At 46.9% G+C, this 26943-nt stretch overlaps 1 protein-coding gene across 4 annotated transcripts; it reads right to left on the bottom strand.

Annotated features, from left to right (window-relative positions):
* Nucleotides 1-857: 857 nt before the first annotated feature.
* On the bottom strand, nucleotides 858-26943 carry LOC307224193 (RING finger protein 37-like). 4 transcript variants are annotated; one of them, XM_079990800.1, is made up of 6 exons: nucleotides 26821-26849; nucleotides 22500-22618; nucleotides 10649-10749; nucleotides 7934-9113; nucleotides 4934-5095; nucleotides 858-1391 (listed from the first exon to the last, which is right to left on the bottom strand). In XM_079990800.1, exons 3-6 carry the CDS (start codon nucleotides 10700-10702, stop codon nucleotides 1183-1185), a joined length of 1605 nt encoding a protein of 534 aa, XP_079846926.1. In that variant the 5' UTR covers nucleotides 10703-10749; nucleotides 22500-22618; nucleotides 26821-26849; the 3' UTR covers nucleotides 858-1182. The 4 variants fall into 4 exon arrangements, with proteins under 4 accessions (XP_079846926.1, XP_079846925.1, XP_079846927.1 ...); XM_079990799.1 differs by lacking the exon at nucleotides 22500-22618 and having other exon boundaries at nucleotides 26821-26943; XM_079990801.1 differs by lacking the exons at nucleotides 4934-5095; nucleotides 22500-22618 and having other exon boundaries at nucleotides 26821-26943.

The raw sequence follows: 26943 nt of genomic DNA, 5'->3' as shown, positions 1-26943 counted from the left end.
AGTCAGCTGGCCGGAAAAGACCAAGGCATCAGATCTTGGACAACAGCTACCAGTCTTAGGAGAGGACAATGGTGGCAAGACCAATCAGTGGCCTTAGCTGCTGCTGAAAGGCAACTTCGTATGTTCATATATGTTATTGCGTTTGACAGAAAGTGATTGTAAAGTTTGTTTCTTAGTACTTTTGCGATTATCATGAGCCGCTTTGAGCTCTACATTTGTTGTTGGAAAAGTAGAACAGAATATTAAATAAAATCTAACTAGGTTTGAGGGGAAGAGGGATTTAAATAAGGTGTGTACATTGGGACAGGTGTGTTCTAGCAGCAGGACCTTTTTAGTGGTTGCCCCTATATTTATGGAAGGTCCTCTCCCAGGACGTATGGTCTCCCAACAAAAAACACCACGAGATTTGAAAGCCCAAAGGAGATCAGCAACTTCTGATCATCATTTTTATTAAGGCTTATTATTTCCCCCCGCTGCTATAGCCACCCCTCCTCTCCAGTTGCACAACAGAAACCAAGAGTGACAACAGATGTGTGTGTGCTTGTGTTTGTGTGTAAACACGCTGGCTTTTTATATAGATTGCACAACTAATGAAAATGGCCACGGTCACTGTTCAAGGGTCTCATATGGAGAGTTACTTGGTTTTCGGAAGAGGAAGCCTACAGTTTCTGCAAGCCTCCCCGCACCCCCAAGGTCGGATGTCAAATTTAGTGGCAGGCACCACATCAGGTAGGCTTTCCTTAACCACCTACTTTCCTTTCTATAACCAAAAAAGCTCTCTCTAGGCAGGGGAAATGAGGAACAAGAAGCCGCAGAGGCCTGAGCCACCTAGAAAGTAGCAAAATAATGGAGCACAGTTAGATGGACACACCACTTTTATATACAAATGACCTTTTTAAATTAGAGAAGCATATGGCTTTATTATCCTTTGATCGCTTTAGCTCTGGCACAACGTGCAACGCTGTAGCTGCATCGAGATTCTCTCCAAAGGCAACAAGTCCTCTTCAGAACCTCGCCGAGTTTCCTTTTGCAAGGTCTCCCATCCTGGCACGACTCAAAGGAGATGGGGGGAAGCGTGTGGAACAGCCACGGCTCTCTTCTGCTCCTTGGTCCCCCCCACAAACAGCTCACTTTTGTTTTGTTTTTCATCCAAATTCCAGAGAAAGCGTCGTGAGAACGGTGTCAGAAGTGGACCCTCAGGATGTCGTGTGTGGCAACCAGCCTCTTGCAACTCATGCACAGTATCGATAAGGACTTCTGCTTCTCGGCCAAGCAAGAGCGGCACACCAGGTGGCCGCAAGGGAGCTGGTAAACGGGCTCCGTTTTGAAGTACACGGAGAAGGTCCGGGAGCAGGAAGAACACCCTTGGGCCGAGTCACTCCTAATGTGCTCTGCAAAAAAACAAAGGAGGAAAAAGCATACATGAGTCCCCTTGGGGTCTCCCGGTCAGCGATACAAACCCAAATAATAGGAATTCCCACTCACTGTTGGAAAAATGCCCTGGGGGTGAGCATGCAAGCCCCTGGAACTCAGAGCATCCTCCAGTATGCGCAGCTCTGGAGAAAGCATTCTCCCCTCATCTCCAGTGCACTCAGCAACATAAACCAGCTGCTATTATGCACACTAATCTTCTAGCTTATGCAGCAAGAAGCTTGAAGCATCGTAGAGCTAATCTATTTATTTACACACTATGCACAGACAAAGGCATATTGGAGTCTGTTCTCTCCAGCTCGGAGAGAACAAACAGGACAAGTAAAAGTACATTACAGTGGAAGCTCGGGTCGCGAACATGATCCGTGCAGGATGCACGCTCGTAACCCGCAGTGGCGCGTCTGCGCATGCGCAGGTTGCGATTTGGTGCGTCTGCGCATGCGCGACCGCTGAAACCCGGAAGTAACCCATTCCGGTACTTCCGGGTTTCGGCGGGTGCGTAACCCCACAAAACACAACCTGAAGCAGCTGTAACCCGAGGTATGACTGTACAGCGGAAGAAATAAGACTGTCTTCCGTTTCTCACGCTTTTCTGAGGCAGGCATGTGATTTATAACAATGTCATCTGCAGCATCGGACTGTGTGAAATACTAACACTCACTGCAAACACCACCTAAGCACCTTTTTCAAGACCCAGCCTTTGGAACTCTGGTCAACGCGGGTTGGGAAAGGGTGGGGAAGTCTGATGGAATATTATGTATTATTGTTACTGCATTTATATTCCCCCTTTTCTTCCAGGGAGCTCAACGATGGCATCCATGGTCCGTCCATCCACTTCTCATTTAATCCCCCACAACAACCCTGTGAGGTAGGTTAGGCTGAGAGGCAGTGACAGGCCCAAGGCGACCCAGCAAACCTCAGTGCAGAGTGGGGATTCGAATCCTGGTTTCTCCCAGGTTCCTAGTCTGACACTCTAAATGCTACACTACCAGCCTGTACAGTGGTGCCCCGCAAGACGAATGCCTCGCAAGACGGAAAACTCGCTAGACGAAAGAGTTTTCTGTTTTGGAGGCGCTTCGCAAAACGAATTTCCTATGGGCTTGCTTCGCAAGACGAAAATGTCTTGCGAGTTCCTGCGGGTTTTTTCCCCTCCCCCCCCTTTTCTAAGCCGCTAATCCGCTAAGCCGCTAAAAGCTGCTAAACTGCTAATCCGCTAAGCCGCCAATGGGCTTGCTTCGCAAGACGAAAAAACCGCTAGACGAAGAGACTCACGGAACGGATTCTTTTCGTCTTGCGAGGCACCACTGTATTTCAATCTATTTTGCTATTGTCACCAGCCTTTGGGATGGAGGATAGCCTGACTCTCCTGAGACATGCACTCAGAACACAGGATCTGTATATATCAAGAATGTCAACATGCATATTAGATAATAAAACCACTCAGAGGATTGATAGTTTCCCCGCCCTCCGAACTGAGGAGCACATCCGAGGTCACCGTTTTCTGGTTACCTTCTTTTAAACATATAAACATGACTTAAGGTCCCGCCCATTTGACCGCATGTGCTCAGCAAATCTACACAAGTGAATAAGCCAAATTTGTTTCCTGTCTTTTAAGGCATGCTAATTTTGCTCTGGCCAGAGCAGCGATGTCACGCTGGCCACGTGACCCGGAAGTGTCTCCGGACAGCGCTGGCCCCTGGCCTCTTAAGTGAGATGGGCGCACAACCCCAGAGTCTGTCAAGACTGGCCCGTACGGGCAGGGGTACCTTTACCTTTACCTTTAATTTTGCAGAGCACACATATCCTGGGGGGATGAGGGCCAGGGCTTCCTCTAATGGCTCTCTGATGTGGATTCTCTTGGCAGGAGAAACACCACAACGTTGTGGAATTCACGGCCACAAGATGTGGCTGCGGCCACAATCTTGAGAGGTTTCGCTCCTTCTCTCATAATACTAGAACTCAAGAACATCCCGTGCAGCAGAATGTTGGAAGGTTCAGGACAGGCAAAAAGAAGTTCTTCTTCCTGCAGCGCGTGGTTAAACTCACACCCGCAAGAGTGATGGCCACCAACCTAGATGTCTTTAAACGATTAGTCAAATTCATGAAGGGCTACCAATGGCTACTAGCCAGGATGGCTATGTTCTACCTCCACGGCTGGAGGCAGCCATGCTTCTGAATATCGCTAGAAAAATGCAACCTGTGCTGCTGATAGAAGTAGTGGGACTCATGCAACACGTTGGCAATTAATATACAGAACAATAATTATACATACTTTATCAACCTTCTGAGAAAAATACAAAACATTAAACAAAGCCACAAAAACTTGCAATCTACCCAGCCTAAAATGAACTTATAATGTCTGGTTTCAATAGATTTTTCAAATGCTTAACTCAGTCTTTTAGATAAGTTCATGAAGATACTATTCACAATACCGAGAGATGCTAGTAGAATTGTAGATAGATGTTAATAATCAGGGTGCCGGCGTATTGCAGCTGTTTCGTCCTGGCAGTCCAAGTAATCAAGAGGCTGCTGTTCGCCCCCGATGGGGCCCTTTTACTGGGGCTTGCAGGTAGCACACTCCCAAAATAGTTTTCCGGGCTTCTTCAGTGGTCTAATCTCAAAGTCTTGATACGTATATTGATATTCAATCTTATAGAGAATACTCTTTCTTGGCTTAAGTTTAAGAGACTGATTTGCTTAGCCATACTTATCAATATACGTCTCAAGACTTTGAGACTTTGATAAAGGATGTATAATTGTTGTTCTGTATATTAATCGCCAACGTGTTGCATGCTTCTGAATACAGTGGTGCCTCGCAAGACGAAATTAATCCGTTCCGCGAGTCTCTTCGTCTAGCGGTTTTTTCATCTTGCGAAGCAAGCCCATTGACGGCTTATCGGCTTAGCGCTATTAGCGGCTTATCGGCTTAGCGGATAAGCAGATAAGCGGCTTAGTGGCTTAGAAAAAGGGGGGGGAAAGGAAAAAAACCCCGCAGGAACTCGCAAGACATTTTCGTCTTGCGAAGCAAGCCCATAGGAAATTCGTTTTGCAAAGCACCTCCAAAATGGAAAACCCTTTCGTCTAGCGGGTTTTCCGTCTTGTGGGGCACCACTGTATCAGCTGCTGGAAACAACGGGAGGCGAGAGGGCTGCTCTTTTGCTCGAATCCTGCTTGCCGCTTTCCCACAAGCAACTGTGCGGCCACCTTGAAGACCAGATGCTGGACTAGGGGTGCCATTGGCCTAATCCAGGAGGCTCTCCTTGCGTTCTTATGAAGCGATCACTTCCAGGCAGCATTTGAAGCTAGACCTGGGGCTGCAAGTTGCCCACCTGTGCAATCCACATCTAGCGAGGCTGCTGGGCAGCTGAGGGCTCTTCCTCACGCAGCAAGCATTAGGAGCGTTTTGCAAACTTTGCCTCCCACCACCCCCTTTCCGAAAGAGGAAGGCAAGAACCGCCGTTCCCCAGGCCAGCACCCCTGCAGTGCCGTGCTGCCTCTTTACCGTGTCCACTGCTCGCGTTCCACGGGCCAGGGCAGCCGCCGGCGGTGTGTGGTTGCTGCTGCCCTTTCGTCAAGCTAGCTGTGAACAGCGGCATGGAGCTGAGCGCCGAGTTCAAGGCGCTATCTAAACTGTCCGAAAGCCTCTGTTCGTGAGAAAGCAGATCTGCGGAGAGATTTGCAAAATCAAAATCATCATCATCTGGAAATAGTCACTCTGGGTTTACAAAGGGAGCAGGCAGCAAAACAATGGGCAATTCAGTCTTTCATGCTGTGCTGCAATACAAAATTAAAAAGGCAAGTTTAAAAAATAAAATGGAAGGATTCCAGCACTCTTCTTCCTACCAGCGGCTAGGGTCCAATGTTCTCTGTCTGCTAGCGCAGGGGGTCGATAAAAGGAGTTGCGCAGCAGGGGAGTCAAGGCAGAGACTCTCATCTTAATCCCCTCCTCTCCACCCTTCCAAACACATGTTCAATTAATGTTTTAAATCCTAATTAAGCATGTGGTCGACCAACACCCAACACCCCTTTTTGACAGCCCTGGATCACTCTGGATGAAGCCGCCCAGGTCAATACAGCTGCTTTGACCCACTCAAGGAAAATCACACATCGACCTGACCTATGTCCGGAGGTTGTGTACAGCCTAGCGATAAGGGGGGAAATGGGATGGACTCCTTATGAAGAAAAGAGCAATCACTTGTAAACAGGAAGCAGTGGAGGGAAGAGGGGAAAGTAAATAGATTTGGCAGAAAGTAACCATCACTGACTTGCCACTGCTCGAATGTGGCAACCAACTATGGCTGTGGCGTACCACGAAGCTAACAAGCCGCTGTGAGCTTTTGGTTGACGGACTTCCTCCTCTTCTTTGAGGCCAGAAGTTGAATAAAAAACAATAACCGCAGCTTGCTGTATCATCCAAACCCAGCCTTAACTTGACCTTAACTATGGCCAGCTTGAAACAAGCCAACTTCAAACGGAGGTTCAAGATGCTGGCTTGTTTGACCACAACTTACTGGACAATGTAGCAATTTTTCATTACGGAAAAGTGAAAGCTTCCAAACACCCCCATGCAGATGAACTGGAGGGTGGCAAGGGGCACAAACCCAAGTCTTGTTGATTTGAAACAGGAAGAAGAAGGCTGAAGACCATGAAGCTGTAATGAGCTTTGTGGCAAAATCACAAAGTTATTTATGCATGTTTTAAAAAACAAATTATGAAAATGAAGCTAATCCTTTTTCTTTTTCTTAAAAGGAGGATACACATTTTGTAACCTCATGTCTGAAACAAATGCATTTTTCCCAGGGGGTATTCAAGCATGCACAGTACTGGCATCCTTTTTCATTGTTGTTAAATAATGCAGCACTTACTGCAACAACGATGTACCGGCACCTATTTTTCTAGGAAAAAAGCACTGTCTGAGACTGTATTATTTTGGAAAGATGAGGGCATTTCCAGACTGTTGTTCTTTCCAAGTGGGATCCAATCACACGCCAGCAAATTTAGGGCATGAAATTGTACCTAATTAGTGCTCTTGGGCAACAAACAACCCCAAAATTGGATTTTTTGCAATAAGGAAAGTGACAGGAAAAGGAACTGCAAAGTGTGAGATGACGTTTATTTTGATGCAAGGTCATCTCCCCACCATGCAAACAAATTGACAACGAACACGGTTGTCTGGGTGGGATGGTAAACAGAAAGGCAGGAGGCAATCCACAAGCTGACAGAGATGGCCAAAGCTGGGCAATAGAAAACCTGGGGTGGAATACAGCATTTTTACCTCCTGACCACTATAGGGACAAAAATGCTAAAATATTTGGTGGCGACTGCCCAGTTTTGCTTCTTATCTTTGAAACAATGGAGTCTAAAGACTCTTTTAGAGAGGTTCTCAGATACTTTTAAGATCAGAATTCCCTATTGCCCAATGGAGACGTGCAGAATGAACAGGCCTGGAAATATCAAGGACTTGACTCAAACAAAACAGAAAAGGAGGCAAACAGTAATGGAGGTCATAAAATTAACCAGCAAAAGAATGCAGCAGAGCCAAGAGGAAGGATGCATCCAAAACAGAAGACAGCTCCCTGTGAAAATGGCCCGGACATGATGCCACTCCAACCATCTTACAGCTGCAGCAACAAAGGCGTAGCTTATTCCTGCTGCAGCGGAGCTTAATTTTCCAATGCTGAAAATGCTCCCATTTTGTTAATTCATTGGTAATAATCTATGGATGCCAATTGCAGGTGCAACATTAGGAAAGCTGGACAGCTTCAAGGTTTTTAACTGTTATCTGCTAAATTAGATTGCTCTCCAGGGCAGTCTTTGCCAACCTGGTGCCCTCCAGATGTTTATTTATTTCTGTGCTGCCTTATCATAATGGTGTACAACGTCAACAACTTAAAATGCCATCCCAAACGATGCAAATAACCATTTAAGTGACTGGTTAATCAATTTAAACAGCTGCATAGGCCCATTGCCAGAAAAATGTCCTCAAGAGATGTTTGAAACTCAAAAGGCAAGGATGCTGGCTGAACCTCACAGCAATATGAGACCAGCAGAACTGCATGCCTGACTCCCTAGTTGAAGCCAGCCCGGCCAGCGCAACACTGGGGACAACAACGCCCCTCTGAATGTTCTTGGTGCTGGCAGGAGCAGATGGGACTTAAAACATCTGGAGAGCAGCAGGTTGACAAAGGCTGCTCTAAGGAGCCAGAAAATTTCCTGATGCAAACTGAAAATTTATCCATGCAAATTGCCCCATGCAAAGTATCCAATAATATAGTTTGCAAAGGAAAATCATTTCCCCCCCACTCCCACAGCTCTGCTCCCCATCCACTCGCCATTCAAAGAGTCACATTATAGACCCGAACAGTCAAATAAAGCTTTTTTAAAAATAAATAAATAAATAAATAAAAGGAAAGGAAAAAAGAGGATTTGAATGAAGCAGCGCCAGCAATCCAGGTTGTTCGCAAACAGGCTCCTTCTGCATATTAAGAGGACAGAGGAGTACCTGTCGAGCAGTCCATCTGGGAGGAGTTGGCATCGCAATCGGTTTTCATTTTTTTAGCACGGGACTCAGAGGTAGACATGGCAACAAGGTTTGTCGTGGGGAAACGGAAGGGCTCCGTGCTGCTGCGTTGGCCGCCCGGCTTCTGCTCTACGAGGTCCATTTTCCTTTTGAGGGAAGACATGGCTATGGAGGAAGCTACCACCGTCCCTGTGGCCTGAGCCCTCCCCAGGAGGCGAGTGCTGGGAATGCTGTGCTGGAGCAGGAAGTGGTCTATCCTCGCCTTGAGAGAAGGGTGGGGCAGGGGCTGCGAGTGCTGGCTGAAGGCCACCCCCGTGAAGGGGTCACTGGGCACTCTCCCCCAGGACGCCTCGCTCCGGTTGCACTTCTCCAGCGTGCTCTGATCAATCACTTTGCCCGAGGGCAGCAGCATGGGGAGAGTCATTACCTCCAGGGTGATCGGGTCCAGGAACTCCTCGGGAATGTCCGGGATGGCGTCCATCAGCTTCTGCTCCTGGCTGTCCGGGTTGCCAAAGGGCACCAGGTCGCTCTCCATTGGCGACGGGAGGCCGGCAGCCTGTCCCCCAAAGCCTTGCACGGCCCGCAGCACGTCGTCCACCACTTCGTGGGGACAGGATTTGGCCGGCTGGCCCCAAACCTCCACTTTCTTGATGCAAGGGAGACCGCCACCAGCCACATGGGTGATGCAGATCTTCAAGTGCGAGACGCAGCTCAGGGAGCTCGGGCCTTTGTTCCACAGGTCCAGAGACGCTGAGCCAGGGAAGGAGAAGAGTGTGTCCATCTGCTGATGGAATGGAAGCCTCGGCCGGAAGCCTCGGTGGCTGAAGGTCACTTTGCTTTGATTCTTCAGCACCGCTTTGCCCACCAACGTGAAAGCTTCCTTGTCCAACGGGGGCTGAGCATCCAGACCTGAGAAGGGAGAGTCCGAACTGCTCCAAGAGGCTTTGCTGGGTGAGGTAGATGTGAAAATATCCAGCCCAGTGATGTTCTGATAGCCGCCGGAGGAGACGTCTATATTAATCCGGAAGATTTCTACGTTGAAGGGGAAAGAGAGAATCACGTGGACCGGGGGCTTGATGAAGTATTCGCAGCGGAAGCCTCGGTTTCGTTTGGCAAGGTCTTCTGAGACCAGGTTTTCTACTTCGTATCCGTCAGCGGAGATCTACGGGTAGAGAAGAAGAGAAGAAGAGTTTAGATTTGATATCCCGCTTTATCACTACCCGAAGGAGTCTCAAAGCAGCTAACATTCTCCTTTCCCTTCCTCCCCCACAACACTCTGTGAGGTGAGTGAGGCTGAGAGACTTCAAAGAAGTGTGACTAGCCCAAGGTCACCCAGCAGCTGCATGTGGAGGAGCGGAGACGCAAACCCGGTTCACCAGATTACGAGTCCACTGCTCTTAATCACTACACCACACTGGCTCTCAAAGAAAAGGACTGACAATCTTTCCCGCAGTCTTTGCATGCCATGCCGACGTAACAACACAGAAAGAGACTGGAATCCTGCAGCAGCAACAAAAAAGGACTCGCCCTCAATGAAAGCTCCCATGGATTTCAACAGGAGAGTTAAAGCACATGCTTAAAATTCTCCTATTGAAATAACTAGGAGTGGAACATTTAACTTTCTTTACCGCATGCCCCTAATCTCTCCACCTTTTTATTGTGGCTCGGGTTACACAGACGCACTTTGCACCCCACCGAAAGAAGAAAAAGTTAAAGAGGGGGGCATCTGTTTCAAAGGAACCTCTCATCACCCCGCTACCTTATTCTAAATCTGCAAGTCCCCCTCCTCACGTGGTGGGGAGCCCAGCTTAAATATCCCAAGCAGATACACTCGTACAACCTTCTCTTGAAAAGCTGGAGGAGGAAAAGCAAGGAGCTCTCTTGGATCAGATCAAAGGCCTCTCTGCTCCAGCATCCTTCATCCTTCTCTCTACAGTAGCCAGTCTCCAGGTAGCTCTCAACCTCTGGTGGTGTTGAGAGGAAGACTCTCTCCAAGCCTGAAGGTCCCACCCCAGGGGAGCTTTGGTTTTTCCTCCAGTACTAAAACATCTGCCTACAAGAGAGTTCAACTGACCAAGTTGTAAAGTAGCAAGGCCACACTGACCTGTCTTGCTAGTACTCTACTTTCTGATCTTCCATTATGATGTCACTTCCCTGGCCAGTGACTTGCAACAGGAGGCGGTCCAGCCAAATTCATGCTTTTTGTTAGCTCCACCAGAAAGAAATACAGTGTCAGGCTTTTGCTGAGCTACTGATTTTATTAGGGATGGGGGAACAGCTGTCTGATCATGATTGTAGGGCCAAGGTGGACCTACCAGTCCAAGCCGAAAGTGGCAAGCTGGAAGAATCTAGTTTTTGTTTGCAGGGTGATGCTGGTGCGGTGACAGGATTACAGAACCCAACCACCTGCTGCTTGATTAGGCGGGTTACGCTGCACAAAATGATCTGCTGCAGACGTTGACAACCCCGGGTGTCATTAAGTCACATTTTCTCAGAAAGGATATGCATGAGCAGCAGGGGCAGCAGCAGGAAGCCTCCATGCATAAGCAGTGTCAATTTAGTTCTGCAACCAGCCGCTGAGTCAAAGCACTCCTTGATCTCTAGAATGTTAACTCCTTTGACCCTGAGATGCTGCGCCAAGTCTCCACCCTCTGTTGTCTTAACCTGGAGCAAGGTGGGTTGGGGGGGGGAGAGTACCTTGTTGCAGTGAATTCTTGGCTTGAATTGTGGGAGGCAAACATTTATCACCATCTTTGTGGCTCAAGGTGGAAACCAGCTCCCCAATCTTCAACTTGGCTCTAAAATAAAGCACACAAAAGTTTTTTTAAAATAACTAAATAACTAATAATTAAATAACTGTGGTGAACAAGTGATGTGACAGAAATTGCTGCTTTGATGATAACATTTGTTTTGGTGTTTTGAAGTCCTATTGGTGTTTTGAAGTCCTATTTTTCAAATGATGGACTGGCTGTGATTGATTAAACATCTGGTTAGTTCAGAAGACAACCTTAAACCAGGTTAAGAACTCTGAGAACTTAAGAGAAGAAAAGTCATTTGATCCACACACATATATATAGGCTTATTCCAACCTCTTTTTCTTAATGGCTGCTGCTCCTGCTCAGGCTGCACGAAAAAAGCATTTTGGTCCTAGAAATTCATTCCGATTGTGCAGACAAAATATAACAGATAGAATTCCACAGGATGTGGTATTAGTGTGTGAAAACAGTCCAGATCCAGTGATCCCCAGGCATCCACCTCCAAATGACAGAGTTGTTAGGAGCCATCCAGGCACCCAGGCATCTTCATTTGGTCTCAAGTGGTCGAAAGCAAGGTGCAAAATGTGCCCGGTGCCCTGCTAATTTTGAACACTGTACACCCCTTATTATCCTGAAGCGTTTGGGCAGGTTGGCATGTGTCACTGGACTCTGTTAATGCCTCTTGCTTGTCTGGATGAGGTGTGTGTTTGTGTGTGTGTGTATAAAAACCAGCCAACCATACAATAATATTTACATTCATTGCTCCAGCCACGACTGTATGTGCCCCCACCCCCAGAAAGGGAATAAGGGCCTTGGAATAAGGTTCCCCCACCCTGGATGTAGTGCATGAAAAACTGATGTAGCTAGGACCCGCCGTACTACAGTATGCTTACCAGATTTTTTTTCTGGGGACACTTTTTTCTTTCTTTTGAAGCTGAGTAGCAACAGGGAATCAGCCGTGGGGATGGTGAAGCAAAAGACCCTGGGCCCAAGCACACATGCATATTGTATAAAGGTGCAAAGCCCTTCTTTCGCATCCTGTGAAACATAAATATGCAGTTTTTTTAAAAACTGGGCAACGGCGCGCCACCTGCCCGTGACTCCCGAGCCTTCCCCGATCTTCTTCCCCTTTTGTTTTGGCAGATCAGGGGAGGCTTGGGAGTCACAGGCGGGCAGCCATTGCCCAGGAGGGGCCAGCCTGGTAGTGCAGTTGGCTCTGGCAGGCTTCAGGAGCTGCTCGCTGCCGTGGCGAAGGAAAAATGGCGGGCGCCACGGCAGCGAGCAACTCTTGAAACCAGCCAGAGCCAACTGCGCTAACAGGCTGGCTCCAGGCTGCTGAGGCTGCCACTGCCACATTTCCCAGGGACAGATCTGCAAATCTGGGGACATTCCAGGGACGGAATTTGTCCAGCGACAGATCTGCAAATCCGGGGACTGTCCCCGGGAACCAGGGACGTCTGGTAACCCTATACTACTATACTACTCTGCTTCTATCATATCAGCTCAAGCAGGATGGATGAAAAGATGGTCCTTGGATGTGAGAGCAGAACCTGCAGTCACGGCCAGGGTTGATGACCAGCATCCCTCTCCTTGGGAAGCAGAAGAGTCAGTGTGGCATAATGGTTGGAGTGTCCAAGACATGGGAGACCAGGGTTCAAATCCCCAGTCAGCCCCGAAGATCACTGGGTGACCTTGGGCCAGTCACAGCCAGAATTCTACAGGATGCGTTGTTGGTGTGTGGAAACAGTCAAGATCCAAGGTCCCCAGGCATGCACCTGCAGATGGTTGAGACGTCAGGCACCACTCCTGGTGCCCAGGCATCTTCCCTTGGTTGCAAGTGGCCGATAGCCAAATGCGAAATGTGCCTAGCTAATTTTGAACACTGCTTTCAGCTTGGTAACCCTTTTGAGTTTCGTCAACACCCTCCCTGGTTTAGCTCAGCAATAACTCCCAATATACATTTAAATGAAAAGGTCTTTGAGACGGATCTCTGATCCATGATTACGTTGACGCTGAGAAGGCTTGGTTAGTTCCCTCCTCAAGCATGAAGCCTGCCTACTGGCGACATCTTCCGATTCCCTTCAACAAGCAGAATTTTATCTGTTTGGGAAGGGGGAATCCAGGACAGCAAAGGCTGAGTGCTGACAGAAAGGTAGCAGGTCTAGCACAGTAGATCTCAAAGGGTGAGGCAGGAGAGGATAGCAAGTACAGTGGGAAGATTCAAGGACAATCAAAGAAACATTTAAACACTTTAGTGTAGTTTGGTTCACTGGCTGTCGTGCAGAAGTTTTAGATTAGGTTTGGAACTGAAGAACAAATTAAGAGTTTTTGGAACAAGAAGGGAACCCTTTGTAGCACCAACTGAATGAAAAGGACTGGTGTGCAAGGCTGGCATACTTGGTCAATATCTTTACCCAGCTGAATGAGATCAATACCAGTATGCAAGCCCACAATGACAATATCCTCGCAGCTACAGACAAAACAAGCTGCATTAAAATAAAAAAAAAGCTTCAGCAACATACCCTGAAAATGGTAAAAAGACAATGAATTACATGGCCTCGTACAGGAACATCTTGCAAGAATAGATTGACCATTACTTCCCATCATCTGAGAAAATTTAGACTGGGTTAGAGACACCTTTGCAAATTGCAGCTGTTCAGGACTGACATTGAATGAGGAAAAGAGAAAGGCTTCTTTGTGTTGATGAGATGAGTGCTAGTCTCAAATTAGACCTAATATGAATGAGATTACCTGGCAAAAGCAATCTCACACCCCTCACTAAGTTTGTATACCTGCTTAATGAACATACGTAAGAGGCTCATTTATAATTATATTTTGGAAATGATTCACATTCTTATTTAGCTAGATTGTTTTATACTTTCTGGATGTCCCATGATCATATTATAAAGCAGTTGTGTTCTATGTTATGAATCAGGCACTGGTAGTTGTTGTTTCTTTTTTGTTTTCCAACGTATTTATCATCAACTAAAAAAATGGTGTGGTGCAAGGAATTTTTTATTCTGAAGGTGTGGCCCAGAGAAAAAGGCTTTGAGAAGCACTGGTCTAGCAGGATGCAAGGGGTGCTATGGTCAGCTTCATGTTGTCATGGAAGGCCAAAACTAGATTTTATTCTAGTTGTTCTGTCATAAAATCCCACCCCTCACTTAGCCAATGGGAGCATCTCCCCTGGCCCCAAAGTGGTGGAATTTTCGTGGGGATCTTATATGGGAAGGGAAAGGTTAGAGTGACCTTGCCTCCCTGGGTATTGCACTCCCGGTGAACAATGCTCCTTCACTCACACCATTATTAAAAAGAAATAAAACCTGTGCGTATTGAAGAGCTGACCAAAGACCCAGCTAGTCCAGCTGTTCTCACAGCAGCCAGCCAGATGCCTGTAGGAAGCCAGCAGGCAGTTTCCTAGCCACACAATTAAGAATGATGTCTACTTTGACTCCGAGTGCTGCAGCAAGGAGTGTCTCCTGAAGGTTTTCCAAGGAAGGTATCCCAGAAATCTAACAACTTGAGGTCATGCAGCAGGTGTTGCTTGTACCGTCCTATTGCGGGAGCGATGATGGGTGAGAAAAGGTCCCTAAGGTGGGAGTGCAGAAGCAGGTATAGAGATGGAAAGGGATTCATTCCACTAGCCCACAGATGAGATGCTTTGAGGGGAACAGGGTGATGCAACAAGCCTTTCCTCTCTATTATGAGGCTCCCCAAAAGGACCCTTGCTGTCCCAAATTCATCTTATCTCTGCTGATACCCATTTTCTCCTCTGAGTGAATATTCCTTGTGTGGTGTTCTACCTTGCTTGTCACCCAGCTCTACATCCTACCCCTCTCCCTCAAAACCCAGTTTCTCTTAGGAGCTTAGCCACAAAAGTCAAGCGAAATGCAAGAAACATTTCATTTTCAGCCAAGCCTATGTTGTAACAGACCACATCTGCCTTGCAAACTAGCCGACAGAATATTCTTTTTTTAAGTAAGCCTGTGTGAGCAAGCATACCTGCATTGCCATTTGTGGCACATCAAAAGCTGTTTAAGGGTCAGGGGCTTCCATTTTACAAAAGCTTCCTTGCTTGGATGAGATTCATACTTGCCAGAGTGGAGTAGCTATTGACAACACAGTCCTGGAAGCTAAAAGATATCGCTACCACATTTCTGCATTTGAGAATTATGCCCCTTTGCCAGGAAAGCATTCAGCTTACGGAGCCAGATGAGAATATGTATGAAACTTGGAAACAGCTATAGGTCACAGCCCAATTTTAGCTTAAAAGTAGAACGCGGCTGCCTGTGCCCCTGCCAAAAAAATAAATAAATCTGAGACTTTCTAAACCCTACAGAAGGCCTTGACAGAGGGACGCATGCAATGTTATAGGGACGTTGACAAAAAATCATGAAAAACCCCTTTCAAAAACTATATGCCACCTGTAAAGCAAAGGCAAGGCAATAAATCCCATGTCACAGAAAAACTGTATATGAATGGCAGTGGCTCTTAACATTATTTGCCTATATTTCCGCAATTGGGAATCTTATGCGGGCAATTCCTTATTAATTAAGGAATTGATTAAGGATAATTCCTTATTAATCACTGTTTTGTGCGCTCAAGATCAATAAATGTGGATTAATCCATTCAAAGTGTGTTCCAGTCATTCATTTGGAACAGCAGAAAAATCCACCCATGACCTCCACCCAGGAATTCTAAACAAGGAGGTGATTAAAGTGTAATAAAGGATGGTGGAAACCTATTAAATTTATGTAAACACTCCATATTACCCACAATGCCTTTCCTAGAATCATAGAATTGCAGAGCTGGAAGGGACCCCAAGTGCCATCTAGTCACAGCTAAAGGATCTCTGGCAGATGGCCACCCAAGCTCGGTTCAAATATTTCCAACAAAGGAGAGCTTCTTCTAGAAGAGATTGTGAAAAACAAAATACACAGTTTAAAATGCCAAGCACTTTACAGCATCACTCTCGCTCACATTTCTCCTAGCCCACCCGGTTGTGCAGGCAAAGCTAATTCTCATTTTGCAGATGGAGAATAAGACTCATTTAGAGTGATAAGTGAACTGGGGATTACATCTAGACATTACCACTGGACTACATCGGTACCATTAACGCTTGAAGAGCTTTCCCTGCTCCCTGTTCACTTTCAAATAAGCTAGCTGTCACTCCAGGGAGGAAAAAGAGCACATTTAAAATTCTATTAGAATAAACATTTTATTTACAGGATAATCACTGCGAGAGACATTCGCAAGCTAGGGACCATTTCAGGGGTATGTTGCCATTCCTAAGAATACTGAAGCACAGACCCTGCAAAGAGATGCTGGCAACCAAGCAGCTTCGAAAAGGTACATTATACAGCAACGCTAAACTACCTAGCTACATTGCCCGAGACCAAGAGCATCAGTGTGTGAGGAAACTTTTCAGAATTTTGGTTCTGAAAACCTGCAGACGGGTCACTGACTACTTATGTCATCTAAAGCGCCAAATACTTTGTGGTGCAAATAGCTCAGCTTTTCCGACCGGCTACGTCTGAGCAAAGGCAGCCACTCCCAGAAGGGCAGTTCTACCACTACGTATCCCATTTGACGTAGTTGCCTCCTTTTCAAACTGTGGAACCCCAGAAGGCGTTTGGTGCTGTAGCAGTAGTGGTTCTTGCTAGACACCTGGACGGCTAGTTTCACATCCTGGCCTTGCAACTCATTCAACCGAGGGGCTGGACCTTCGCACGAAGAGGCCTTGGGTTTGGTTAAAGCATTCAAGATGGCGCCCGTCAGTGGAACTCCGTTCGAAAATGTAAAATGATCCCAAGTGGGCGGGGGCGGATCCTGTGGCAATGCTGCTGCTGCTCTGTTTGGGGTAGACGTTTCTATCTTGCTTTCAGCATTATTCACGGGAGATTGGCGACTAGGCCTACTGTTTAAAAGCTGACTCATCAAGTCATCTGTAAGGGAAACTTCACCTTCATTCAGCTCCAATTTTACAACTGCCTGAGAGTTAAACGGCAACGGCTTTCGGTCAGAGTTGAAACGAATCTCCAAATCAACAGATCTGGTATGAGGCAAGAGCATGTGACTTTTGACATACTGGGGCCCACCCAACATCTCCCCCAGTAGAGACAGAGCTTCAGTCGATTCCGGCTTCGTTAAAATATCCTTCTTGGCAACGTTCCACAGCATCTCTGCTACCTCTTGCCTAAGCCGCGGCTCAAGGCGATGGCCTGTGTAACTGGGGCATTCAATCTCCACCGTGCCATCCAGAGTGAACAAGTCCTTGCTAAGGTCAAATTCACTCTTGCTGATTAATTCTGCAAACTCAGGACCCAAAGCATAGTCTATCAAGTCATTTGGGAACCGCTCTGCAAATGCGAGAGCTAACAAAAAAGTGAGGAAATGCTCCGGGAATTTCTGGACTTCATGCATCTTTGCGCGCATCTCTTCCTCGAGGCTGGCATAAAGCTCCTCTGCATTGGGGGGCTCGTAGTTCAAGCATCCAAATGACCACAAGAATTTGGCAATATCTTTGCTCCGGCAATAAGAAACTCTGGAAGGCAAAGAGGCAGCAACAGCGTTCATAATCCTTTCATTCAGATAATGCAAAGCTGAACAGGCAAGGGTGATGTGCATGACACCTTGAATGCCTATAGCTGGTATCATGGGAGGAACAACATTCCCAAGCTGATTCATGAAGTCAAGATGAATAACATGAGTATAACGGTACATCTTGAGAACATTCACCAAAGCAAAAGAGCTCATGTCTGACATACGGGCAGAGACTTTATCTCCAATTTTCCGCATGGTATGTTCTGAAAGACCGTTGTGTGACTTGAAGAACCCTAAGCAAATGGCACCCACTTCCTCTAGATTGAGAGAGTCCAACTGTTTTAACACCAAGAAGTCTAATTTCTTCATTAACTCTTCAGGGGCTTTACGGCCTTCGCCTATGATGTAGACCAGTTGGACCAGGTGGGGCAAAGAGAGTTCTTTCCAACGCACGTTGACACAGCTCAACATGCTCTCCAAGTACTGGGGGACGCTGCGGCCTAAGCACCGCCACAGGTCAGCCACCATCAGCTGCTGGTCTAGCGTCATGTCCCAGACTCGGCGGCAGCACTCCGCTTCGTACACATTCAACATAGAGTGGGAGGGTGGGATGGCCAGGCAGACAAATGCTTCTAAAACCATCATGAGTTCAGAAATATCGAAGAGCTGGACCTTCTCAATTCCATAGCGGCACAGCACAGAAAACCTTGGATTGGACTTCGTGCTTACTTGTTGTTCCACTGGCAAGCAGCTCAGCTTGAAGAAATACTCTGCGATTGCTCTTGGTTTCAGGCTACTTTTCAACACAGCAGTTTTTTGCAATATCCGGTCACGTTCTTCCACGGAAATGGGCTGAGGGAACTCGTCTCGATTGTAGCACAGAGATCTGTATTCGGGCCTTTGCTTCTGGAACAGCCTGATATCTTCCTTAGGGTCATAAGCCTCCACGTCAGCTGCTTCCCCGTTGCCTTTCACGGGGTCCAGTTTAGTTGGCTGCTCCAAAGAAGGTCGGATGGGCCGAGTGTGATTGCCTTCCAAATCCAGAAGTGTGTTCTGCGTGCTCGAAAGCTTCCGCGAGCAGGTAACGTTGAAGGCATTCTGTAAAGGTTTGGCACTAATCCTGGGACAGTCACTTTCTAGCGGACCCTCCTCCAAACTTCTTGAGGCTTCCTTATGAGATATGGCTTTGGTTCCTGGGTAGGCGGATGGATTAAAAGATACCCGGTATCCTGCAGGCTTCCACAGTCTGAGCATGGTGGCAGGTTTAGAGCCCTCTCCCGCCTCTTTGCTGCGCTGGCCGCCTTCTTCTGCCTTTTGGAAGAATACTGTCTTGCCCCCAGCCTTGCTTGTAGTAGAAAACGCAGCTGCCCTGCAAGGCTGCCCTGCAAATCTTCGGCATATTATCCTCGTAGCCATGGTCACAATTACCAGGTCAGAAATGGTCCCAGGTACTGAAAAAAGGGCAGATGAAGAATGAGTGGCTTTCATCCGTCATGATGGCTTCTCTTTTTCTTTTTTAAAAAGACTTAACCGTTTAACACTATAGTAAGACATGCCCTGAAAGGCAGCATTTACCCAGCACTTCAAACAATCTCAGCACATGGATATCCACCAGAAAGTTGACTATACTCAGCAACCAATAATCCTGCTCCATCCTCTCATGCAACCAAGGTATTCTGCAAAAGTGAAGGACAGGTCCCTATCTTAAAGAGATTAGGTGCTCGGTTACTACAGGAATCTCTTTCAGGACTAGAATACACTATGAATTGTATCCATACATTAATGCATGTCTATGCAGATAATATCCTACGTTAACTTCGAATATTTAAGGTTTGTGCAAATCTTTAGTATGAAAGAAGCAGCAACCCCCCTTAGCAGTATGCGGCCTACAGTGGTTCTCAAACATTTTACAGAAGAAATTCACAAATAGCATTCAAACAAAGATTTAGGACACACCAGTTGGGGTTCATTCCTGACCATAAAGTAACAGCTCTTTGTGCTGCCTTTGCAGGCTTGAATGACTAGTGTGATCAAACCTCCCACATCCACTATCAGTGGCCGAAGCGGTTGCTGGCTAAAGTGGAAAGGGATCCAATCCAAAGTCTTAAAAAGTGCAAGAAGCAGGGCTGTGATGTTCAGATTTCTGACTGACTAATCAAATGCCCTGGTTAATTGTTTTCAAGCAGAAGTCCTTAGAAAAAGCACTATCAAAAGCATTCTCACTCCCTTGCAGGACTATTGTTTTTATTCTTTCTTCACATCATTGATGAACCAACTGAGATTTCTATAGCTGGTGACAACTATCGTTGAAAGCTCTTTATAACTACCAAATAGCACCCCAACCCTCAAGTCCAATGAGGACATATGAAATGTTTCAGGGCTTTGGAAGACAATGGTACTGGAGACATGCTGGCCCCAGAAAATGGGAAATAAATGATACCGTATTTTTCATCCCATAGGACGCACCTAGTTTTTTGGGGGGGAAATAAAGGAAATCCCCCCCCCTTTATTTCCCCCCCAAAACCAGGTCGGGGAATCCAAACCAGGTCGGGGAATCCAAACCAGGTTGAGGAACAGCGGGATGGCAGCGCTGTGCCTCCCCGCTGTCCCCCGAGCTTGTGGGGCTGCCTGATGTCTGCCCGAAGCGCGGGGTGCTCTGCTTCAGCACTCCCCGCGCTCCGGGAAGCAGGCTGCTATCCGCAGACTAGGGAGCCCTGCTGAAACTCCCGCAGGCTCCCCAGGCTTGCTGATAGCTTCCTGAAGCCTGGAGAGTGAGAGGGGTCGGTGCGCACCGACCCCTCTCGCTCTCCAAGCTTCAGCGAAAGCCTGCATTCGCCCCATAGGACGCACACACATTTCCCCTTTATTTTTAGAGGGGAAAAAGTGCGTCCTATAGGGCGAAAAATACGGTAGTTTAAAATGCCCTTTTTTTAACAGGATCACTCAGGTATCTAGAAGCTGTGAACTTTGAAGCCTTATCAGGCTGTTCTTTAGGCACAGATGCTCACCACAAGATGTAAAAAAATGGAAGGAAGTTAGTTCTTGAACGCTCTACCACGGCTGAGGGCTACCTGAATGCCCCACGCACAATGGGCCTGCTGATTCAGTAACAGTCCATAGGGCTTTGGCAAGAGAAGATGGCTTTGGATTTATGCCTGAAGAACCACCTTACATTCAGCAATATCCAGCTTTCCAACAAAATGGCAGTTCCATTTTGAATGTACAGTGGTACCTCATCGAGCATCCAGGATCCGTTCCGGAGCCCTGGACGCTTGACGAAAGAGACGCTTGACAGAGCGTCGCTGTGCGCGTGGAGCGGTTTTGCACTTCAGCGCATGTGCAAAGCAGCAAACCCGGAAGTAACCCATTCTGGTACTTCTGGGTTTGCCATGGATGTCCGCCAAAATGGACGATCAAGGGGGTGGATGTTCGCGGAGGTATGACTGTATTTCAAATGAATTCGTATTGCTCTGGAAGCAGCAAAGACCAGAGGCTTTCAGCACATTTGTATGTCTGCTACACAATGACAGCGTGAGATGTCACTGGTTTGGTTCAGACATAATCTGGTTCAAACTATGATTCTAGCAAGCCCAGAAATCCACATGTAGAAAGAGGAAGAATAGGGAGGTGGAAACATGGTGTCTGAGTTAAGTCCAAAGGATTTTGCTTAGTGTTAAAGGTAAAGGTACCCCTGCCCGTACGGGCCAGTCTTGACAGACTCTGGGGTTGTGCGCCCATCTCACTTAAGAGGCCAGGGGCCAGCGCTGTCCGGAGACACTTCCGGGTCACGTGGCCAGCGTGACATCGCTGCTCTGGCCAGAGCCAGAGCCGCACACGGAAACGCCGTTTACCTTCCCGCTGGTAAGCGGTCCCTATTTATCTACTTGCACCCGGAGGTGCTTTCGAACTGCTAGGTTGGCAGGCGCTGGGACCGAGCAGCGGGAGCGCACCCCACCGCAGGGATTCGAACCGCCGACCTTTCGATCGGCAAGCCCTAGGCGCTGAGGCTTTAACCCACAGCGCCACCTGCGTCCCTACTTGCTTAGTGTTAAGCACAACTTAAAACTACTACTGCAACGTTGATTTCAAATGCTAAACCACAGAGTCGATGCAGTGTAACTGATGGCAAGGAAACTGAGTAAAAAAAATGGATTTGGTGTTAAAAAGGTTTTCAGTTAGCTCTCCAGGAACTGCCACCACTTCCCAGAAGGCAGTTTTTTCAAAGTCAAGTCAGTGAAAAAGACCCCCACCCCCAGCCAGCAAAACAACCATTAACTCTCTTCTGTGTCTAATCTGCTTACACAGAGGGTTAATTAGAAGCAAAAGCATGGTGAAATAATTTAACAGACGCCAAAGTCTAGATGTAGTACTATAGCTAAATTTATGGTGCGACCATACTTGGAATACTGTTTACCACATCTCAAAAAGCATATAGGAGACCTGGAGAAGATGCCAAAAATAGTAACCAAAATTTTCACTGGCCTGGCACAACTCTCCTATGAGGAAATATTACAAACATTTGAGACTATTTCGTGTAGAACAGGCATGTGGAAAGTCCATTTTGGGGGTGTAATCCAGCTCGCCAGTCGGTTTAATCTGGCCCCTATGGCAGTCTATCTCCTGGGGTAAAATCCTAAAAAAAGCTCTACAACTTCTATCTTAAAAAAAGTTCAACAAGTCCAATCTTTTAAAAAGGTCAACAACTTTGGTTGGCCCTCACACATGTTCACTTCATCAAATCAGGCCCTCTTTGAAAAAAGTTTGGGCACCCCTGGTGTAGAAGAAATGTGAAAAGAGGGAACATGGAAGAAGTGTGGAGTAGAGAGAGATTTTTTCCCCCTCCCCACTCTGATATAATACTAAAACCCAACGAGGTTATCCAAGGAAGATGAATGGTGGGAGATGCAGGACAAAAAAGTAGTATTTTTAGTTAATCTGCTGAATTTGCTTTGCTTCCTCAAGATGTGAGCAATGTGTCAAGAGTGGGGAAATAATAGCTACAGAATCATATAATTGTAGAGTTGGAAGGGATCCCGAGGGTCATCGAGTCCAACCCCTGGCCATTCAGGAATCTCAACTAAAGCATACATGACAGATGGCAATCCAACCTCTGCTTAAAGACCTCCAAGGAAGGAGAGGTCACCACCTTCCATCCCACGGTCGAACAGGTCTTACTGTCAGAAATTTCTTCCTGATCTTGAGTCGGAATCACCTTTCTTGTAACTTGAAGCCATTGGTATGGGTCCTACCTTCCAGTGCAGGAGAAAACAAGTTTGCTCCATCTTCCATGTGTCAACCCTTTACATATTTGAAGATGGCTATCTTATCTCCTCTCAGTCTCTTCTGGAGAGAGTACTCCAGGTGTGGTCTGGCCAAGGAAGAGTGGAGAGGTACTATTACTTCCATTGATCTGGACACTAAACTTCTGTTGATGCAGCCTAGAATAGCATTAGCTGCTGCATCACACTGTTGACTAGTGTTAAGCTTGTGGTCTAAGTTAAGTAGTAGCAGGGTTGGTCACAACTGAATTCAAGAACCCTTGGAGGAGCTATTATAGCTGCCCACCCACCTCAGGACAAATTAGGCTACGAACCAAATGATCCACATGAGGACAAAGGCAGCTTATTTAGCTGACATATCAGGATAGAGACTACTGGTAAACCTAGCCCAGTACTGCCCATCTTAAACAGCCAGCAGTTCCCCAGGGTGGGATGCAGAAGACGCTTCTCATCACTTACTACAGGCTTCCTCAACCTCAGCCCTTCAGATGTTTTGAGACTACAATTCCCATCATCCCTGACCACTGGTCCTGCTAGCTAGGGATCATGGGAGTTGTAGGCCAAAAACATCTGGAGGGCCGAGCTTGAGGAAGCCTGACTTACTACAGTACCTGATCCTTTTTAATTGAGATCACAGCAACCATGAAAACCCTATGATCTACCACTGTGTTAAGCTCCTCCTCAAGCAAACAAAACCCTGATGAATTGCAAAGTAGAACACCGTATTTTTGCATTGGCCTGAAATTCTCTTTACACTCTTGTTTTACAAAATATAGATAACCTGAGACGGCAATCTGAAGGCTGATGAGGAGAAGAGAGGTTCTTTAAACCATTGCTCCCCAGCCCATTTCTTCATCAAAATTAAACTCTCAATGCAGCTCTTTCTCTGAGGATTTTCTGTAAAGCAAATAAAATAAATTCTGTTTCAAAAACTAGCAGAACCACACAATATGCTGTTCTGTCAGTAGTAATTGATCATAGAGGAGAAGAAAAAGAGTCTGTTGCTGCCACCTGGTGTTGAGAAAGTGGAGTCACCACAGAACCAGAAAAAAGAAAGGCCCAGAGCTTACAATTATTATTTTTTTGGAAAACCGCTCAGATTTCTAGCCCATCATGCAGTGGGCAAAAGCAAAACATGTCAGAACAGTATGCCTGTAATACGTAGGCAGGACTAATTGATTGGCTTCTTCTTCCTGCATTGCTACAAGAAGTTGCTGGGCTGGTGGGGAGGAAATAAGTGAATTGAGAGTAGGGAGGCCATATTTGTTAAGAGAGTACAGAGAAAATGGGGCTTCTAGTGCCTTTTTAGGGTGGCTCATGCACATCTAGGCAAGCTGAATCAAAGTGCAAAAGATGCAGAAAAGACTGCAGCCTGTAGTTGAAATGGGTTAAAAGACACCTGCTTGTATTCTGTGTTAGAGGCCCCCATGTAGTTTCTATAGAAGGACCACTGTGCAGAGGATGACTCATGGTTTCAGTTGTATCTACACGAATGCACAGAGTATAGAAAACAAGTAGGATGAATTGGAGCTTTTAAAACAGGATGGCAAATATGACCATGTAGGCTTTACTAAAACCTGGTGGGATGAGACTCATGACTGAAATGGCAAAATCTGTTCAAAAGGAATACATCAAACAGGAAGGAAGAAGTGGCAGCATTATAAGTAAAGGATGTTTACACTTGTGAAGAGACGCATGACTTGGAGCATGAAGGACAGATTGAGAGTATATGGGTAAAAACTGTAGGAGAGGGAAACAACAGTGACCTTACTGAAGGTGTCTGCTATAGACTTCCATGACAGACTTGGGTGACGCGCTCCTAGAGAAGATTACAAAACATTCAAAAAAGAGACACGGGAGATTTTAACTACTCCAATATCTGCTGGAAGACAAGTTTACTGTTAGGTGGATTTGTAGCTGGTTGACCAACCGAGTGCTCACTAACAGTTCCTTGCCATCCTGGGAAAACACAGGGTGACACAGGGTTCTGTTAGAGGTTCACTGTTGTTCAACACCTTTACAAACTACAGTGGTGCCTCAGGTTAAGTACTTAATTCGTTCCAGAGGTCCGTTCTTAACCTGAAACTATTCTTAACCTGAAGCACCACTTTAGCTAATGGGGCCTCGTGCTGCTGCCGCATCCCGGAGCCCGATTTCTGTTCTCATCCTGAAGCACTATTTCTGGGTTAGCGGAGTCTGTAACCTGAAGCGTCTGTAACCCAAGGTACCACTGTATTTGGATGAAGATATCCGGGGGATGCTCATCAAATTTGCAGATGACACAAAACTGTGTCCAGTTCTGGGCATCATAATTTAAGGAGGATATTGATAAGCTGGAACGTGTGTAGAGAAGGACAACCAATATTATCAAGGATCTGGAAACCAAGCCTTATGAGGAACAGTTGAGAGTGCTGGGTATGTTTAGCCTCCAAAAATGGAGACTGAGAGGAGATATGACAGCCATCTTTAAATATGCAGAAGGTAGTGGCGCCCGCCCTGTGGAACACCCTCCCATCAGATGTCAAAGCGATAAACATCTACCTGACATTCAGAAGACATCTGAATGGGAAGTTTTTAATATGTGACATTTTAGTGCATCTTTCATCTTTGTTGGAAGCCGCCCAGAGTGGCTGGGGAAACCCAGCCAGATGGGCGGGGTACAAATAATAAATTATTACTATTACTATTATTATTATTATTATTATTATTATAATATATGCAGAAGGGTGACACATAGAAGATAGAACAAACGTGTTTCCTCCCACTCAGGGGGGTAGTACCCATACCAATCAATGGCTTCAAGTTACAAAAAAGGAGATTCCAACTCAACATCAGGAAGAACTTTCTGACAGTAAGAGCTGTTTGACAGTGGAACAGACTCCCAGTAGAGGAGGCAGACTCTTCTTCCTTAGAGGCTTTTAAGCAGAGGTTGGATTGCCATCTGTCATGTATGATTTAATTGAGATTCTAGCAGTATAGGTGATTGGACTAGAAAATCCTTGGAATCCCTTCCAACTCTACAATTATATGATTTTATGATTTCCAAGAAAGAGAAATTTACCATCTTTTGCATGCATGGTGTATGCATTCAGTGTGTTTGTCCTTGCCTGTGATGTATTAACAGATATATACCCAAAACAATTCACTTTACCTTGTGTGCCTTGTCTTATTTAGCTTATAAAAGTTCAGCCTGTGTATTTTATGTATAGTGCCTCATTTACAGAAGACCACTGGAAATGTTATTACTACTAATTTATTATTATAACGGAGAAAAAACATATGCATAGGCCCCACAGGGAATGTTAGGTATTCTTTATAATCATATTACACCATGCACAAGAAATCTGCAGGTGCCTGGTGTCTGTACATGTGATACTTGCCACTGCAGTGCTGCTCTGCAAATGTCACCCACGAAAAGGGCAGAATACACATGGCGGAATATCAAGGCCTCCTCGGTTGACCCTTCTCTGCCTGAGACCTAAGAGATGGCTGCTGAGCAGACAATCCAGAGCCGCTAGATGATGGGCGGCTTCACACGCTAGCCTTCAGGAAAGTGCTTGCTGTGCAAACTGCATGCGACTCACTCCACTGAGAACGTAAGAAAAGCCCCGCAGGATCAGGCCAATGGCCCATCTAGCCCAGCATCCTGTCCTCACAGTGGCCAACCAGGTGCCTCTTCTGGGAAACCTGAAAGCGGGACCTGAGCAGGAGAGAAACACTCTCCTCTCCTGTGGCCTCTGGCAGCCAGCATTCAGAAGCATCACGGCTTCCGACCGCAGAGGGCAGGGCATGGACATCGTGGCAAGGAGCCATTCATAGTCCCTGGTGCTCCCTGCAGGTGTTTCCACAGACACGCATTTGCTACCAATTTACCCTGAATTGTTATTATTTTAAGAAAAATCAGCCTTTGCCCCTCCCTTGAAGGGTAAATGGGTATCAATGAAGTGCCAGCAGAGAGGGGGGGGAGGGGAGAGAGAGGAGGCACCTGGGGTCTATGACGCAAACACGGGGGGCGTGATAATGGGGGGGGAGAGCACCGGCCAGATTACGTCACACCCAGATGATGACGTGTTCCCCAAGGTCCTATAGCGTAGAGCCGTGGGCGGGGGCTGAGGAGAGGCGACTGTGACGTGCCGCGCAGGGGCTCCAAGCATCGCCCCTCCCCCCTCGAACGCGTCACCCTCCCCCCGCTTTGTATGGTGGGGGGTGTATTTATTTTCGAGAGGGCCGCCGCCCCCCCTCAGGACACCGACAGCGCCTCCTCCCCTTCCTCGGCCTGCCTTTCACTCACCGGGAACGGCGCTGCCTCCGTCCTCGTCCTCCTTCCTCCGCTGCCCCTGTCAGGCAAGCCTCCTCTTTCCCCGCCCTGCGCGACCTCTCTCCTCAGGAACGCTTCCGGTGCCTCCCGCTTCGG

This window comes from Podarcis cretensis (assembly GCF_951804945.1).
Source record: "Podarcis cretensis genome assembly, chromosome: 9".
In the NCBI taxonomy this organism is placed as follows: Eukaryota; Metazoa; Chordata; class Lepidosauria; order Squamata; family Lacertidae; genus Podarcis; species Podarcis cretensis.
This window is presented reverse-complemented; position numbering and strand designations above follow the sequence as displayed.

Bases quoted from the DNA above. Each gene is read 5' to 3' on its own strand.
- LOC307224193 (XM_079990798.1), bottom strand. From the start codon at position 18,666: ATGGCTACGAGGATAATATGCCGAAGATTTGCAGGGCAGCCTTGCAGG.